At 42.3% G+C, this 17,664-nt stretch overlaps 1 protein-coding gene across 1 annotated transcript in view; it reads left to right on the forward strand.

The window, feature by feature from the left end:
• The window catches only part of ARL3 (ADP ribosylation factor like GTPase 3), a 51,427-nt gene extending 34,140 nt beyond the window's left edge, over nucleotides 1–17,287 (forward strand). Inside the window, exon 6 of the mRNA XM_066619696.1 lies at nucleotides 13,774–17,287. Within this exon, the coding sequence (XP_066475793.1) occupies nucleotides 13,774–13,821 (48 nt within the window). The 3' untranslated portion in view covers nucleotides 13,822–17,287. The remainder of the gene's footprint in view (nucleotides 1–13,773) is intronic.
• Nucleotides 17,288–17,664: the final 377 nt, after the last annotated feature.

Genomic DNA, 17,664 nt, shown 5'->3' on the forward strand with positions numbered 1-17,664 from the left:
CCTATGAACATCCAACTTCAGACATCTCATCTTAAGGACAGATGTGTTGCGCTTTTACTCAGGCTCAGTCTGTCTGCTCTGACATTTTCATGCAGGCACTATAGCACTGTGTTTTGTAATGTAATGGCAACCCCTTAATCCAGCAGTTTTCAAATTCCAAGGGAGTAAGGCCTTGTGGGAGTGGGGGGGGGGAGGCAGCGACATAGTCCCCAGGATTACATTGTGAGGGGGCTGCAGGGGCTTGGCTGGACTTAACAGAGCCTCCTGTAGCCTCCCGAGGATGCGAGGAGCCCTGCACGAGTGTCTGCCGGGCTCCTCAGGTCTTCAAAAGTGAAAGTGCAACGATTGTGCTCCACCTCCACAAAACCATAAGTGGAGTGTGATCACTCTACTTTCACTTTTGAAGACCTAGCGAGCCCTGCGGAGGGTTGTGCAGGGCTCCCCACATCCCTGGAAGGCTGCAGGAGGCTCTGGTAAGTCCAAACAAGCCCCTGCAGCCCCCTTAGCGATACTATCCTGGGGATTGTGTCGCTACCTCCTCCCTCCCTCCTCTCCTCCACCGCCCCTGAAGGGAGCAGAGGCCAGGGCCTTCAGGCTGGGGCGTTGTGACATTCCAGTTTGAAAAGCCCTGCCCTTTACCAGTCTTTGCATCTCTTCCCCATTCACTTCAACAGTTGCCTGGTGCTGGCGGGAGAGGGCCTGCAGGATGAAGAGCCTCATGGCCAACAAGATGGTTGCTTTGGGTGGGTGGGTGGGTTTCTACCCATGAGTGATCCTCCTGGTACATTGACCCTTCAAATTTCCCAGTTTATTGCAACAAAAGCACTGGGGAAAATCAGGAGTTTCAATCCTGGCTCATGGCATGAGAGAATCACCCCAGAGACTGGTTGACTTGCATAGAAGCATCTTCAGATATTCAGAAAATATCTAAAGAGATACATAAATAGAATATAAAGATGGCAGTGCAAAGGGAAGTACCCAAAATACCATTGCATTAATAAGGAAGCAAGATGGCAGCAGTGGATTTGAGACAAAAACAGGACTTTCCATGGCACCTAAAGAGACAGAGAATGAATTAATAAGAGAGGATTTGTGACACCTCCAGGGCAGAGTATCAGAAAAGAATAAATAATGGCACCAAATGAAGGAGAAATAGTTTGAAAGTCATTTTAATTAGCTTACTAGATGATACTATAGTGTGTGGAATTGGGTAGTTAAGATTGGGATTTCAAGGTTAATGAGATTACATTATGGTTAATAAATTATATACATTTATAGAGTTTAACTATTATTTGAAATGGGTTTCTTTAAATAAAAATGTTAATTAAGAAGGGAATCTGCTATCATCCTTGTGACCTTGCCCTAGTACCTTTTTGATACCTGTGAAATGGTTCCTATCAAGAGGCTTTGGCAACAAGGAGCACCTCCAGTTTCTGTTCCTGAATTCCACTGTGGAACTGCACCTTGTCATAAGTGCAGTTCTGCTTTCTCTTGCTCTTTGTTATTGCACCAATTGAACTTTCCACTATTGTTCAAAAAAGATAAATTTGCACTAAACTTACATTTGTACCAGATCTGTAGCTGTTCTCATTTAATGAAACAAGCAGAGAGCATTGGAAGAATACTATCTGGAACTCTCTTTTGCATTTTAACCTAAAGACACAAGGTTATAAGCTGAGTTGAAGTCTATTAAAATGTGACCAGGCCAACTTTGTGCAAGAGTTTGTGATGCTTCTCCTTTCTAATATTTTTCTTCCCATCCACAGTGTATGCGTCCTTCCAGTCATCCACATGCACTTCCCCCCGCCCTTTATTGGTTGTGAATATCAGGCAATGAGCTGGATACTAACCTTTCTTACTTCTGATAGCAGAACTCCTTCTGTCCACCAAAGGTGACAACAGCCTCATTGCACATTTTTAAAAAATTAATAAATAAAAGGGAGTTGCACACACATGTTGGGAAAGTGCAGGACAGAAGTCAGGCTTACAAGCATTTTAGATTAGGTTTTACAGTTTCACATTACAAAGTCAGCTATTGGTAGGGGTGTTTAAAAATGGTTTTATTTTTTCACAGATTTCATTATTTGAAAGGCAGAAAGTGATGTTATGTGTTTTTATCCCAAATCTTATTCCAAGTTCTCATTTTTATTAATTTTCAACACTTTAAAAGTGTACCAGATAAGTGATATAGGTGTTATAGTGTCTGCAGATGTGGCCTCAGTATTATTTCTAACTGGAAAAGTGTTTTAATTTTGGGAAAATATCTTAAACACCAAAATGCAGTGTTTTGTGTTTTTATTTGGATATTTTAAACACAAAATATTGTGTTTTGTGTTTTTATGTGTTCCTCACCAAAAAAAAACAATCTATAGGTATTGGGGTAAAGCAATGAGACAATTCGTGTTTGTATGACTGTCTGTAGCAGGGGTGCCCTGCTACAGACCCTGGCCCTGGGGCCACTTTTGGCCCTTGAGGGCTCACAATGTGGCCCTCAGGGAGCCCCCAGTCTCCAATGAGCCTCTGGCCCTCCAGAGACTTGCTGGAGCCCACAGTGGCCAGACACAACTACTTTCAGTGGGGAGGGCGACTGTTTGACCTCTCACATGAGCTGTGGAATGAGGGCTCCCTCCACTGCTTGCTGTTTCATGTATGTGATGCAGTAGCGGCAGCAAAGGAAAGGACAGCCTTGCTTTTTGCAAGGCCTTTTATAGACCTTGAGCTATTACAAGACCTTCATTCATTCAAGTTCATCTTTAATATATTCATTTATGTAAACTTACGTAAATTTATTCAAATTTTAAATGTAAATTAATTCTTTTTTCCCCGGCCCCCAACACAGTGTCAGAGAGATGATGTGGCCCTCCTGCCAAAAACTTTGGGCGCCCCTGGTCTGTAGAATAGTTTCATCCTTCAAGAGACTTGGTTTTGTAGTGTAACTTCTCAAGACAGGTAACGGTCATGTCTGTACTAGCCAGCCCTGGTACAATTTGCCAGAATATTGACTACAGTCCTGCCCCTGAACTATTTCATTGCCTGTATTTAGTTTTGAGCACTAAAACTAGTACCTCACAAAATGGATATTTGCTATGGCTGCTAGCTATAAATGATTTAATTGGTAGAGTTGTCTTTCCATTTCTAACCCTTCTCCATGAAACCCTGACTCAAGGAGTTTAATCTGTCTGAAACCTCAATCACAGATAAAAATTCTCTCTCCCATTAATTTGCAGGGCTAACAATAAAAAGCCCAATTCATCAGAAGGGCACATCACTATGCTGGCCACATAAACATGCTAGCTCCCTCTGCCCTGTGCCAAATTTGGTGAAAAGGAAATGAAAAGATGCATTTTCCTTATAGATCTAGCTTGACTCCAAAACTAGCTGATCATTTTGTCTTTCAGGGTGAAGCTACTGTGGATAACCTCCTAGCAGTAAGAACCACAGGCAACTAGAGCTGACAGTACTCAGCTAAAATCAATGTCAATACATCCTTTCAGGCTAGTCCTTCCACAATTAAGATTGGATTTGAACTTGTTTGTTTTTCTGAAGCCATTTTGGCTCTGGTGTTTTATTGTACAGCAGAAAAAGGAAAATGCCCAGAGGTGCCATAAAAAACTGGCTTATTTTTATAAAATGGCCCAACATTTTTCTCATTGTAAAAACAAGTTCACAATACCTATCTAATATAGTTTCTAAACCATATTTCTTTAAGAAGTACTCCCTTGAAAAATGTGTGTGTTGATTATTCTTTTTAAAATTCTTTTCACCATCTATTTTGTAACAAAAGACCTTTGCATACAGGCCATAGTAAAAAAGAAAGCTTTTAAGGCATGAATAAATTATTTCATACCATTATTTTAACAAAATAAAAGCTTGACGCTATCTGAGTCTGGGCTCCCTACTATAAAATGGATGGAGATAATTCTGAACTAGGAAAATATTCCTCAAAAAGAAATAATTTGCTAAATAAGATTTTTATACTTAACTATGGTTTGTATGCGAAGACCTTTTGTTGTAAAATAGGTGGTGAAAAGGATTTGAAGAACAACACATAAATTACACCCTTTCATTTTTAAAGGGAATAACCCCTAAAGAAACTCTAGACAATTTGAACATATGGGTTTTATAATGGGGGGGGGGGAGGATTTTGTATTGTGTGCTCAGTATAAAATGGCAATGGCAGTAATTACTTCATGTTAATGGAAGGGTTTCTATTAGAGTACCTTTGACAAAGACTTGTAAAGCTTGAAATGTGTCAGGCCATTTTCTGAAAATAAAACCAGTCTTCTACAGCACCTCTGGATATTTTCCTTTTATTGGGATTGTTGTGTACTGGGGATTGGTGCAGCTCCCTAGTTTTGGGGGCCTTACAGTATAGGAAATGTTCCATATTTCAGGTTCCCAGATTTACTGCACTATTACTGCAGTGCCACTTGTCATTACTTGTGGTTTTAAGGAAACATTTTTGTAGCTCTGTCAATCCCAGCCGTTGTCTTCTCCCTGCCACTTTATTTAGGTCTTTTAATTTTTTTTTCTTTTTCTGGGCACTTCTTCCTATTCACTCATCTGTTATTAGCAGATTATTGGGAAATCTATTCACTGATTGTGACAAATTCACAACCTTTGGGCATTGTTTCAACAATGGTGGAAAGCAGGAGTTACTTGAAAAACGTGTGTATAGGAGATTTGATTGCTTGTCTGCAGGAGACAAAGAACTGTACATGCTGGTGAGAAATTAGTGAGTTCTTAGATGCTATAAAGACAGAGAAAGACCAAATGTTGTTGCAGGGTGGTGCCAGTGCCATCAAGTGCATGCAAAAAGATTGTGATTGTACAAAGAGGCACAAAGCAGATGACTGAATTTTGTTTTCTCAGTCTCTTTTTAACTCATCTGACCTAATTTGTAATGGCAGACTCCAAGCTTCAAGAAAGGATTAAGCCTCCTTGGTCTCTTGGTCACTGTTAAGGGGTCAAAGGTTGGTGATCCTGCATGATTCCTAGTTTATGGCTTAAGAACATAAGAACAGCCCCACTGGATCAGGCCATAGGCCCATCTAGTCCAGCTTCCTGTATCTCACAGTGGCCCACCAAATGCCCCAGGGAGCGCACCAGATAACAAGAGACCTCATCCTGGTGCCCTCCCTTGCATCTGGCATTCTGACATAACCCAGTTCTAAAATCAGGAGGTTGCGCATACACATCATGGCTTGTACCCCATAATGGATTTTTCCTCCAGAAACTTGTCCAATCCCCTTTTAAAGGCGTCTAGGCTAGACGCCAGCACCACATCCTGTGGCAAGGAGTTCCACAGACCGACCACACGCTGAGTAAAAGAAATATTTTCTTTTGTCTGTCCTAACCCGCCCAACACTCAATTTTAGTGGATGTCCCCTGGTTCTGGTATTATGTGAGAGTGTAAAGAGCATCTCCCTATCCACTCTGTCCATCCCCTGCATAATTTTGTATGTCTCAATCATGTCCCCCCTAAGGCGTCTCTTTTCTAGGCTGAAGAGGCCCAAACGCCGTAGCCTTTCCTCATAAGGAAGGTGCCCCAGCCCCGTTATCATCTTAGTCGCTCTCTTTTGCACCTTTTCCATTTCCACTATGTCTTTTCTGAGATGCGGCGACCAGAACTGGACACAATACTCCAAGTGTGGCCTTACCATAGATTTGTACAACGGCATTATAATACTAGCCATTTTGTTCTCAATACCCTTCCTAATGATCCCAAGCATAGAATTGGCCTTCTTCACTGCCGCCGCACATTGGGTCGACACTTTCATCGAGCTGTCCACCACCACCCCAAGATCTCTCTCCTGATCTGTCACAGACAGCTCAGAACCCATCAGCCTATATCTAAAGTTTTGATTTTTTGCCCCAATGTGCATGACTTTACACTTACTGACATTGAAGCGCATCTGCCATTTTGCTGCCCATTCTGCCAGTCTGGAGAGATCCTTCTGGAGCTCCTCACAATCACTTCTGGTCTTCACCACTCGGAAAAGTTTGGTGTCGTCTGCAAACTTAGCCACTTCACTGCTCAACCCTGTCTCCAGGTCATTTATGAAGAGGCTGAAAAGCACCGGTCCCAGGACAGATCCTTGGGGCACACCACTTCTCACCTCTCTCCATTGTGAAAATTGCCCATTGACACCCACTCTCTGCTTCCTGGCCTCCAACCAGTTCTCAATCCATGAGAGGACCTGTCCTCTAATTCCCTGACTGTGGAGTTTTTTCAGTAGCCTTTGGTGAGGGACCGTGTCAAACGCCTTCTGAAAGTCCAGATATATAATGTCCACGGGTTCTCCCGCATCCACATGCCTGTTGACCTTTTCAAAGAATTCTATAAGGTTCGTGAGGCAAGACTTACCCTTACAGAAGCCATGCTGACTCTCCCTCAGCAAGGCCTGTTCGTCTATGTGTTTTGAGATCCTATCTTTGATGAGGCATTCCACCATCTTACCCGGTATGGATGTTAGGCTGACCGGCCTATAGTTTCCCGGGTCCCCCTTCTTTCCCTTTTTAAAAATAGGCGTGACATTTGCTATCCTCCAATCCTCTGGCACTGTGGCCGTTTTGAGGGACAAGTTGCATATTTTAGTCAAGAGATCTGCAACTTCATTCTTCAATTCCTTAATAACTCTTGGGTGGATGCCATCAGGGCCCGGTGACTTATTGATCTTTAATTTATCAATGAGGTCTGAAACATCTTCTCTTTTAACCTCTATCTGACTTAACTCCTTGGTCAGGAGGGGCCGTTCGGGCAGTGGTATCTGCCCGAGGTCTTCTGCCATGAAGACAGATGCAAAGAACTCATTTAATTTCGCTGCCATCTCTAAGTCTCCTTTTATCTCCCCTTTCCCTCCCTCACCGTCCAGAGGGCCAACCGCTTCTCTGGCAGGTTTCCTGCTTCTAACATATTTGAAGAAGCTTTTATTATTCCCCTTAATGTTGCTGGCCATGTGTTCCTCATAGTCTCGCTTGGCCTCCCGTATCACCTTCTTACATTTCTTTTGCCACAATTTATGTTCCTTTTTATTCTCCTCATTAGGGCAAGACTTCCATTTACGGAAGGAAGCTTCCTTGCCCTTCACAGCCTCTCTAACTTGGCTGGTTAGCCATGCGGGCACCCTCCTGGATTTAGTGGAACCCTTCTTTCTTTGCAGTATATACCTCTGCTGGGCCTCTATTACTGTTGTTTTAAGCAGCCTCCATGCACTCTGGAGAGATTGGACTCTTTTTACCCTCCCTTTCAACCTCCTTCTAACCAGCCTCCTCATTTGAGGGAAGTCCGCCCGTCGGAAGTCAAGGGTTTTTGTTAGAGATTTGCCTGGTATTCTTCCCCCAACGTGCATGTCAAAACGGATCACAGCATGATCACTGTTCCCCAATGGCTCAGTAACGTTTACATCTCTAACCAGGTCCTGCGTACCGCACGATATTAAATCCAGAGTCACCTGTCCTCTGGTGGGCTCCGTGACTAGCTGCTCTAAGCCACAGTCATTTAGCACGTCAAGAAATCCGGTTTCCTTATCGTGACCAGAACACAAATTGACCCAGTCAATATGAGGATAATTGAAGTCCCCCATGATTACAACCCTGTCCCTCCTTGTCACCTCCCTGATCTGTTTCCTCATTTCAAGGTCCCCATCTGATTTCTGGTCTGGAGGACGATAGCACGCCCCCAGTATTACATCACTGCACAAGCCTGGTAATTTAACCCACAAAGATTCTGTGGTGGAGTCGGACCCACCTTCAATCTCTACTTTGCTGGATTCTATCCCTTCCTTAACATAAAGGGCCACCCCACCTCCAACACGCCCCTGCCTGTCCCTCCTGTAGAGTTTATAGCCCGGGATTGCGGTATCCCACTGATTCTCCGCATTCCACCAGGTTTCCGTTATGCCCACTATGTCAATGTTTTCCCTTGTCACCAGACATTCCAGTTCTCCCACCTTTGCTCGTAGACTTCGGGCATTCGCATAAAAGCATTTGTACACGGAATGCCCCAGGATTATTCGCTCCTTTGTCCCCGCATCCTCTCATTGTGCCAAACCGTCTATCACATCCCATCACGCTACCTTTCCCAATTTCTTCTCCTACTCTGCCTTTGTCTTGTTGTTCTCTAACCTCCTCATCCCATAGGGATGAGGAGTCCCGAACCGGATGCCCCTTGGCTCCTGTTGGCCTTTCCCCAGGGATCAGTTTAAGGCTTCCTTCCCCCAGGGATCAGATCAGGCTTGCTATCTGAGGTAACTGGAGACGTCTTGAACATTGCTCTTGGCAGAACTGTGTTGGAAATAGTGCATTTCAGAGGAAGCTTGGTAGCCTCTCTAAATCCAGACTTTTACTGACTGTTCCTGCTATGGTGCATTGCCACCCCTAGAGTCCCTCTCTGTCTCCTCCCTGATTTGCATCAGCACTAACCTGTGACTGGTTATGCTTTGAAGTCTGTAGTGAGCATTCACAGTTAGAAGAGATAACAGTGCCTTTGAGAGAAATCCTTTGGGAGATGAAAGCTAGTATATAAAGTACCTATGTTGTTGGGTGCCTCAATCCTCAAGAAGTTCTAGTTATTATTTACAGTGCCTTGAACACATTCACCATGCATATTCTCTTCCTCTAGGGCAGGGGTGTCTAAACTTTTTGGCAGGAGGGCCACATCATCTCTGACACAGTGTTGGGGGGGCAGGGAAAAAAAGAGTTAATTTACATTTCAAATTTGAAATTTACATAAATGAATACATTAGAGATGGAACTTGTATGACTGAATGAAGGTCTTGCAATAGCTCATGACCTATAAAAGGACTTGCACAAAGCAAGGCCTGCCTTTCCTTTGCTGCCACTGCTGCATCATAGACATGAAACAGCAAGTAGTGGAGGGAGCCCTTGTCCCACAGCTCATCCGACAGGTTGAACAGTTGGCTGTCACGCTGAGAGCAGTTGCGTCGGGCCAGCACAGGCTCTAGCAAGTGGCATTCTAGCAAGTCTCTGGAGGGCCAGAGCTCATTAGAGACTGGGGGCTCCCAGTGGGCCGGATTGGGAGTCCTCGAGGGCTGCAAGTGGCCACAGGGCCAGGGTTTGGACACCCTTATTCTAGGGTCTAACATGAACCTGGGGTGTTAAATAGCCATTTTCATTCACACAGTTGAACTAATGTACCGGTGTGCACCACTTAATTTAGTACCTTTGTTGTTTAAACAGATACTCCTTGCCAGACACTAGCTGGCTGCACAGGCTACTGGAGATAGATTGCCCCTTTGCACTAAGAGCTTCTCTGTTGTGTAAACAGACACTCTGCTGCAGGCTATGGGAGACGCGATTGCCTCATTAAGAGCATCTTTATTGTTCCTTTACCACCATCATATATGCGGTCTTTCGTTAAGCGAACGGTTGTTAAGCGATGCACACCTGTAATTGCATCTTTTACATCAGCAGTGTTGTGAGAAACATAAGGGCACACCCTTTTTGAAGTTTTATATTTACTATCAGCTTGTGGTGTTGTGTGTAGTTTGCGCATATAACAGATTCTCATGCTACGTTAAGGTTCAGAACTAAAAGTCATTGTGATCTATATAGTTTAGATACAAAAGGATGAATGCTATGGTATAAGTGTTGTTTGGGATTATCTATTAAAATCATATTGGAGCAAAAAAAAACAACAAACCATCAGAGGAGTGATTGTGCCTGAACTAACTGTTGCTATCCAGAAGAGAACTTGGGATCATAATAGCTTAGCTTCACGAAAATGTTAATTCAGCGTGCAGTGGGGGTGGGGAAGACAATTTTCATGCTAAGGAAAATAAGGGGCCTATAATAAAACCTGCTACTTTCATAATGCCTTTATATAAATCTGTGTGGTATGGCTGTATTTGGCATACTGTGTACAGTTCTGTTTGCCTATTTCAAAAGCAATGACTTGGAGCTACGAAAGATACAATGATCTGAAGATGGAAACTTTTTCCCTATGAGCCTAGGCTGAAGCATTTGAAGTTTTCTAGTTTAGAAAGAATGACCGGGGGAACATGATAGGGGTTCACAAAATTGTATGGTGAACACAAAAGGTTTTCACCCTGACCAATCATGCTAGCATGCAGTGTTACCTACTGAAATTCATTGGCAGTAGATTCAGGACAGACAAGAGAGTATTGTTTCACACAATATGTGATTAACTCCTAAAATTCACTGTCCCAGAATGTGATATTAGCCCCTGGTTTAGATGGCTTTAAAATGAGTCTAGAGAGGTTCATGTAGGATAGATTTATCAATCTGCTACATGGCAGCTAAATGGAACCATTGTGGTTGGAGGCATGGAGGAAACAACAGCAGAGGACTGTTGCCTTTGTACCTCACTGGTGAGCTTCCTAGAGAAACTTGAATGGTCACTCATTGAAAACAGGATGCAAGTGGAGATGGATATTTGGTCTGATCTGTCAGGGCTTATCTTAATGTTCAAAAACATTTTAAGGAATGCAACAAAAAGACTGCCTATTATTCTCGAGTCTCTTGCTGCTGTTGTCTGAGGCTTTTCCTCCTCTCCTTCTGTAATGATTGGCTTCCGTTTTTGTGCTGTGCTGGCAAATACCCCCCCCCCATTCCTTACCAGCATTTCATCCCATTAGCTCTTCTCTGCATATCTGATGAGCAAATTTTATTTCCCACCATTGAATTTTGATACTGACAATTCTCTGTCTGGAGAGCACTTTACCTTTAGATAAAAATGTGGAGGTTTTTGTCTTCTTTGATCTTTTTTTTCTTGTAGGCTATGTGTTAATTTACACAGTCATTCCCCCCCCTCCAACCAATTAGAGACAATCAAGATTCTCTTTGAATCAGCTCATGCTCTAAAAGTGGTTTTTGGATCCGTTCCTGCCTTCAAAGTTAAGTGACCTAGATATGAATTGAAAAGCCATTTGGAGTTCACCTTTTCTCCTGCAGAGTGCCTTGTCATTCTTTTGCCCTTGTTATACAGTCAGACTTGCAGCCATGGTAAATCCCATCATAAACTCTGTTTTATGAGCCTATGCAGTATTCAGGCAGCTCAGAATCCCTTTGGCTGAGCTCCCTTGGGGCATTGGGCGGTGTTTGAATCCTTCTATATGTTAGGTTCTGGTCTGCTTTGCACTGAGAGATGGGATGCCTAGTTGTTGTTCTGCAGGGCTGTATTGTTTATGGGATTGTTGTGCTGAATATCAAAGCGTGTCAGCAGATATTTATTACTTTAAGCTGTCTCAGCTGTTCTGCTTCAGCAAATAAACCTACATTCAGAATGAATGAGGGGTGCTGCTCGCCTTGTATGCCATGATGTGTGCAAATGTGATTATTGCTTCAGAGGCAGCAACAGGGGTAGCAGGAATTGTTGCAAAAAGCTTTTTTTTTCTACACTTCACAAGCAGATTTCTAAAAGGTACAGTAGAACTAAGGGAGTTGACATGGCTATTTTCTACTAGAAAACTACCAATTTCACATAACATTCATTTCTAGCAGTTTGACTGTAATCCATAAATTTTCTGTAGAATTTGAGTGTCTTGACAAGGTCTTGAGTGGTGGTGGGGGCATGGGGCCTGGGGGTTGTAAGAACAAGCAAGCAGTTGTGGGGATTCGGGAGGGACAGGGCAGAAGTCTTCTATCATTACTTTGGGGAGCCCCACCCAGATTTTTTCCTGAGACATTTTCCACATTAAACATTGAAGCTGCTCTGTGGGTAAGTCCTTTAATAGCCTCCATCTGCATGGGTTTAGAAAAAAAGGAAGCTGAAGCCTTGAGCCTTCCAGTTTTGTCCCAAATACCACAGTTTATACTGCAGCATACACAGCAGTGAGCACTTACTCTTACTGACCCAGAACAAGGAACTTGACACTTGAGGCTATCTTTCAGCTTTTCCTGTTTGGAGTGGTTTGGGGACCTGGCTAAGGGTGTGTCCATAACAACTAGAGTTGTGTGCGATCTGTTGCTGTTGTCCACTCAGCCTGTTATCTTTTCACCCTTTGCAGGTCATTTCTTAGGCATTTTTTCTTTATGCTTGCACCTCACTTAAGAGATCTGTGATTGTTCTGGACTGGTCAAATCTAATGCTCTCCAGTTAAAAGGATCCCAGGTAGCAAGGCCATGAAAACCTCTGCTTGAAAGCTTGGATTGTTATCTATCAGAGTATGCGGTACTAGGATAAATGGGTCAATGATCTGATTCAGGGCCTTACTATGGATTAAGCATAAATTGGTTGTTGTGTGCTTGATTTTTTAAAAATGCTATGAGGGGAGGAATCAGAATAATAGGGAAGGCATCAAGCCTTTTCCTCCACTACACTTGAGATCTAGATCACCTTCCATTCCCATGACTGTTTTTCCCAAAAAGAAAGCTCCCATGGGAACCAGTGGAAACTTCCCTCCCAGGAGAAATAGCAACCATAAGGGGCTGAATCTGGATTGAAACTGTGGCAGAGGGAAAGGATTAAAGTCTCCTTCTACTCCACCATGGCCCTGATCTAGAGTGCTGCACCTGCCCTGACTTATTTTTTTAATAAAAAGGCACTAACACTGCAATCCTGTGCATGTTTGCTGAGAAGTAAGTCCATTGAGTTCCATCAGACTTACTCCCAGACAACTCCAGGCATAGGATTGTACTCCTAAACACACTTATCTGAGAGTAAGCCCTATTAAATTCAATGAGACGCATCTCAGCAGACATGAAGCTGAGATCATATTGTAAGTTTGCCTGCTACTTGTTTCATGTAATGTGAAGCTTGGCTCTCAACAGCTGGTGTAGCATAGTAGCAAAGAGACCAAACCATGAACCAGGAGTTTGCCAGTTTGAGTCTCACCAATGCCATGAATTCACTAGGAGGCTTTAGGCAAGTCATTCACTCTCAGTCTACATTTGTACAATACACATGAAGTGCTTTGCACACTCAGTGAGTGCTGTACAGCTGTTAAGCATTATTAACATATGAAACTTTCTTAATAATAATAATACTTAATGTTTGTATAGAACTTCCAGATCATATGAAGCTGTTCCATATCTTGGCCACTGTGTCAACCATCCTACACCTTTACTAGAGACCATCCCCCCCCCCTTTTAAAAGAGAATTCATGCCTTTTCAGATGCATACTCACACAACTGGACATCTTGTTAATTTCATCTTTTAACTTACCTAAGTAGAAACTATTTCATGATCTCATCTCTGGGTCCCTCCCCTTTAAAATGTATCAGGGTTTGTATGGATGCAATCAAGCAAATTCATTTAGTGATTGAAAGCGAGTGAGATGAAACATGAAAGCCTGCAATCTAGGGAGAAGGAAGCTCACATATGTGGGGTGCAGTTTTAATTAAAACAAGGTAAGTAATCCAGTCTAGCTGTATCCTAAAGTTGCACACAGTTGAGCTAGCAATGCGTTCACAATCTTCCTTTGCATTTTAAATGTATAGCCACCCTTTTCAAAAGGACAAATAACTATGCAGTTATTTACAGGTACATTCCAATCACGAGATTGTCTCACAATAAAAACCCAAAGAGGTCATGGTAACAGACAAGCCCTAACAAAAGGCAAGAATTCCTAATCGCATAACTTTACCACAAGACAAGAGATGGATTTTGAAGCAAGATAGACAAAATATTTTTGGCACAATGATACATAGCATTTATGTAGGGTAGGGAACTCTCAGCCAAGAGGGAGTTTTTTAACAGAAGTGAGCAGGAAGAGCTTGTTGGGTATTTTCTGTGCAAGCTTCCCCCTCTCTCACCTAATGTTCCCTTTCTTTTTTTGTTTGTTTTTGAAGGATGGCATGAACTGGGTCTGCAAACATGTCAATGCAAAGAAGAAGTAAGGCCAACACTGTTGTGTGGAATCGGAGGGGCAGCAGGAGCCAAATGCGCTAGCAGGCTGCTGGTGTCTGACCAAATATATTTCCATCTGCGTGCAGCTACAGCTGTTAGAAACAGGAACAGCAGCTACGCCTACTGCTCAAATGGGAACTCTACCTGTTCTTTAGTATCATTTTCACCCACCCAACACACACACTTGCATTTCTCCTCCCCTTTTGTTGCACAACTAGTATTAAATATTTCCCTATTTACCAGATTATAAATGAAATTTGAAAAGAGGAACAGATTGTAGTCTGGCATAAAATTTCGGGTGGCTTCCATCAAGTTAGAACAGTCATAGCATCATGCATGAGAGCCCACAGCAGGTTTGAAATCACTCCCAAACACTCAATTGTTCCATTCGAAGCTTTTCTCATCAACAAATGAGACGGTATTTTGTTGGTACGTATGCTTCAGTTTCAAAATAAGTTGCTTTCTGTAATACTGGCATGACCCTAATATGGCCACTTGAAGACCCTTTACTTTAGCAAGGTAGCCAACCCCTCCTTTCACAACATGTATATTTTATAAATCCAGTTTTCAATAGCCTGAATGTAAGAAGTCTCAGGGCACCAAGTAGGCTATAGTTTGTTCATATAAAACACTGTCAAGTTGTAACACATTGTAGCATTTATGATTGGCATATAGGCTAATGGGGACCTGGAGCCCTTTGGTGTTCAATTTGGTTGCACTGTGTAAGTCCCTCAGTAAGGATGGCATTTAATAGCCAGGCAGCAGTCAGTTTTTGTGTTCAGTTTCTTTCTATAAGGACCTGGTCACTGTTTTCTTCTTGATTCTTTTTAAGGGTGCTTTGAGACAGGTTTTGCTTTAGTACCCCTGAGCCCTAGAAGCCATGCAGAATACCAGAACAGTGGACAGTCCAGAACAGTGGGCTGTTGGCTTAGCAAAGCTAATGCAGATCACTTTCTTGTGAGTTTGTTCTAGTTCCTGAACTGTCAGTTTAGAACTCAATTGCCATCCTAATTGTGGCAGTCTAGATGTCTTCAAAAATTAATATCTTCACTATGGGAGGTGTTTTATCCATTTGAGTAGAAGCTTGGGGAGAAAAGCATAGCTTAATCTCTGTCATGGGAAGTACAGGAGCATCAGTTCCAAGTATAAGAGGAAAACACCCCATGAATCTATAGCTACCCTCATTCAGAATATTCACTGGGAAGGTGCATAAAGGAAGCAGCCTACCCTTTCAGGAAATAGTAGTTGGACAAGATGTTGAACTATTGTTTAAAGTTGCAGGCTTACCAACTCACTCCTCCCCTTCCGTCATAGGCGAGGGAGAAGGTTTGAAGCTTCCGTTGCTGGTCTGATACCAGCTGTGGTTTCACATTTCATTCAAATGCAGGAATCAATCTTTTTTACGAGCCATACTTTCCTGAGTTCATACAAAAGGGGAAACTGTGGTTTGTACTGAGTCAGGAATAGAAACTTTAAATCTCTTCTCCCCTTTTATGTAAAGGAGCAAGGGAAAGAAGTGTGGCAGTCTGATTTGCACTACCATAGGAAGCTGCTTTCTTCTCTAGGTCATCTGCTGAATTCAAGCCCAAGTTCAAAGTAGTTTGCTGCAAGCAGCCTTGCATGCAATGAATTTAACATACAGCATGAGATTATAACCAGATTGTAAGGCTGAAAATGTAATAGCAACTGTAATGACCTCTCTTATTCTTAGTGGAATAGGCTTGCTTGGCTTGCTTTTGCTAAGGTGTACACACCTTGTGGAGAGCCAGAGTGCATTGACCATGACTTTCCTTGAACACATATTCCATTGGGCTTTACCTTGCCCTTTGGTGTTGGTTTGTAACAAGCACAGATGGGCTTCTGTATCTAGATTAGATATATCCCACCTACTCCTGGCATTTCATGGGGGAAATAAAACCATAAACAAGCACTGCAAGAATTAGTAAAAACAAAACAAAGCCCAGATTACTATCAAAATGTACCTTTAAGAACCTGAAGCATGATAGCTGAAAATGTAATTCCAGAACCTTATACAAGATCACTAAAGGCAGATGCTCTAATTGCTCCCTCTCTGTTGGGTAGCTAGTGACGTTGCAATTAATTATTTATCTTTGTCAAAAGATTCTTTCTCTAGCATTCCATTGTCCGTAAACCACTGCAGAAACAATTATTTGCACTGGTAGCCCAGTTTTAAAAGAAATAAAATAGCTTTGTAGACTCCTGATGCTGGAGAAACCTGTCTGCTCATGGCATAATGTCAGCAAGGTTCCCCCTAAAGTCCAACAGGCATCAGTCAGTTTGTTCAACTCAGGAAAATGTACATTTTAGTCATCGTTTGTGCACTGAGCTAAAGCACCCCCCAATGCCAACCAGCTGACAAACAGTGGCACAAATGGACCCAACTGCCATCTGCAACTTCTGTCTTTGGGCACAGAATCTCAGCTTTCCAAGAACACAAACAGAATGCAAATTATTCCTGTAGTTGCACTCTCTCTTCAGTTTCTGAGGATATTTTTGTGGAAAAGGGAATCTCAATGGTACAAGTGCTGTTTATTGAGCCAGAGGGACCACTATGCTGCATTGTCTTCAACAAGTCCCAGAACTCCAGCCATCCCAGCTGCATCAAGTTCAGATAATTCTGAGGTAGCTAGAGTTTCTAGGACTTGCAAGATGGAATTGCCTCAGATGCCCTGTTTCCCATCTTCAAGAATGATCTCAGATGGATGATTCACATGTCAGAAACAAGAAATAGAACAGTTATGGAACCAACTTTTTGTGTTGTCCATAACAAGAAGAACTGCTGCAAATGGAAGAATTACCATCTTCTGTCCATCTAACAGCTGTTCTTGAACCAAGTCTCCATGATTTTATGTGATCTCTTTTATTCCAGCTCTTCTGGCTGTCATGATATTCCTAAACAATGAGCCCTGTGTGAAATGGCTTTTCTTGACATAAGTACAAGTAAGAACCATGATCCAGGTCTTTGGCAAGCTGTTCTGCCAGTAAATCTCTCTTCATTTTTTTTTTAAACTGCATTTTTCCTATTTGGATTTAACTAAACCACCTTGCTACATTAAAGGCATGCCAGAATGGTTGAAGTTTAGCTTGGGAAAGACCTGGTAATAGCTCATGTAACACATTAGAATGAAAAGAGCATGGTTCAGATGTGGTTTAATAATTTGTTCTTTTGATTATACATGGCTGGGCCTACTCTACTCTCTCAAAAGGCCTCTTTTTATATGCCAGATTATGCTGAGCTGCTATAAAAAGCCATAGCTGCAAACTCTCTCCAGTGTATCATCTCTGCTTTTGCATTCCATCTTAAGGTACATCTGATTTTTTTTAAATCTCATTTCTCTCTTTTTTGAAGTTATTGAAAAGAGGGTGTGGTGTTATTTGATGATGTTAAGCCTCAGTGTATATGTTTTAGGTGTTTGGCAATCTTGAATAAAATTTGGTAGAAATAAGTATCTTTGATTCTGTATTATTTAAAAATAATGTCTTGGTATTCTTTTAAGGCAATGTTTCTCAAACTGTGGGTCAGGATATTCTAGGCAGGCTGTGAGAATTTCAGATGGGCCCCCATTCATTTCAATATTTTTAATATATTAAACTTGCGTTTGGGGAAATGTTACAAACTTGGACTTTTAACAGGCTACTCTGTATATGCTTTTAACAATGGTAGTAAATTAGACTTCTGGGTGTGGGTAGGATTGTTAATAATTTTCCTGCTTGGTGATGTCACTTTCAGTCACAGCATCACTTCTAGTGGGTCCTGACAGATTCTCATTCTAAAAAGTGGGTCCCTCTGCTAAAAGTTTGAGAACCACTGT

This window comes from Tiliqua scincoides, chromosome 3 (assembly GCF_035046505.1).
Source record: "Tiliqua scincoides isolate rTilSci1 chromosome 3, rTilSci1.hap2, whole genome shotgun sequence".
In the NCBI taxonomy this organism is placed as follows: Eukaryota; Metazoa; Chordata; class Lepidosauria; order Squamata; family Scincidae; genus Tiliqua; species Tiliqua scincoides.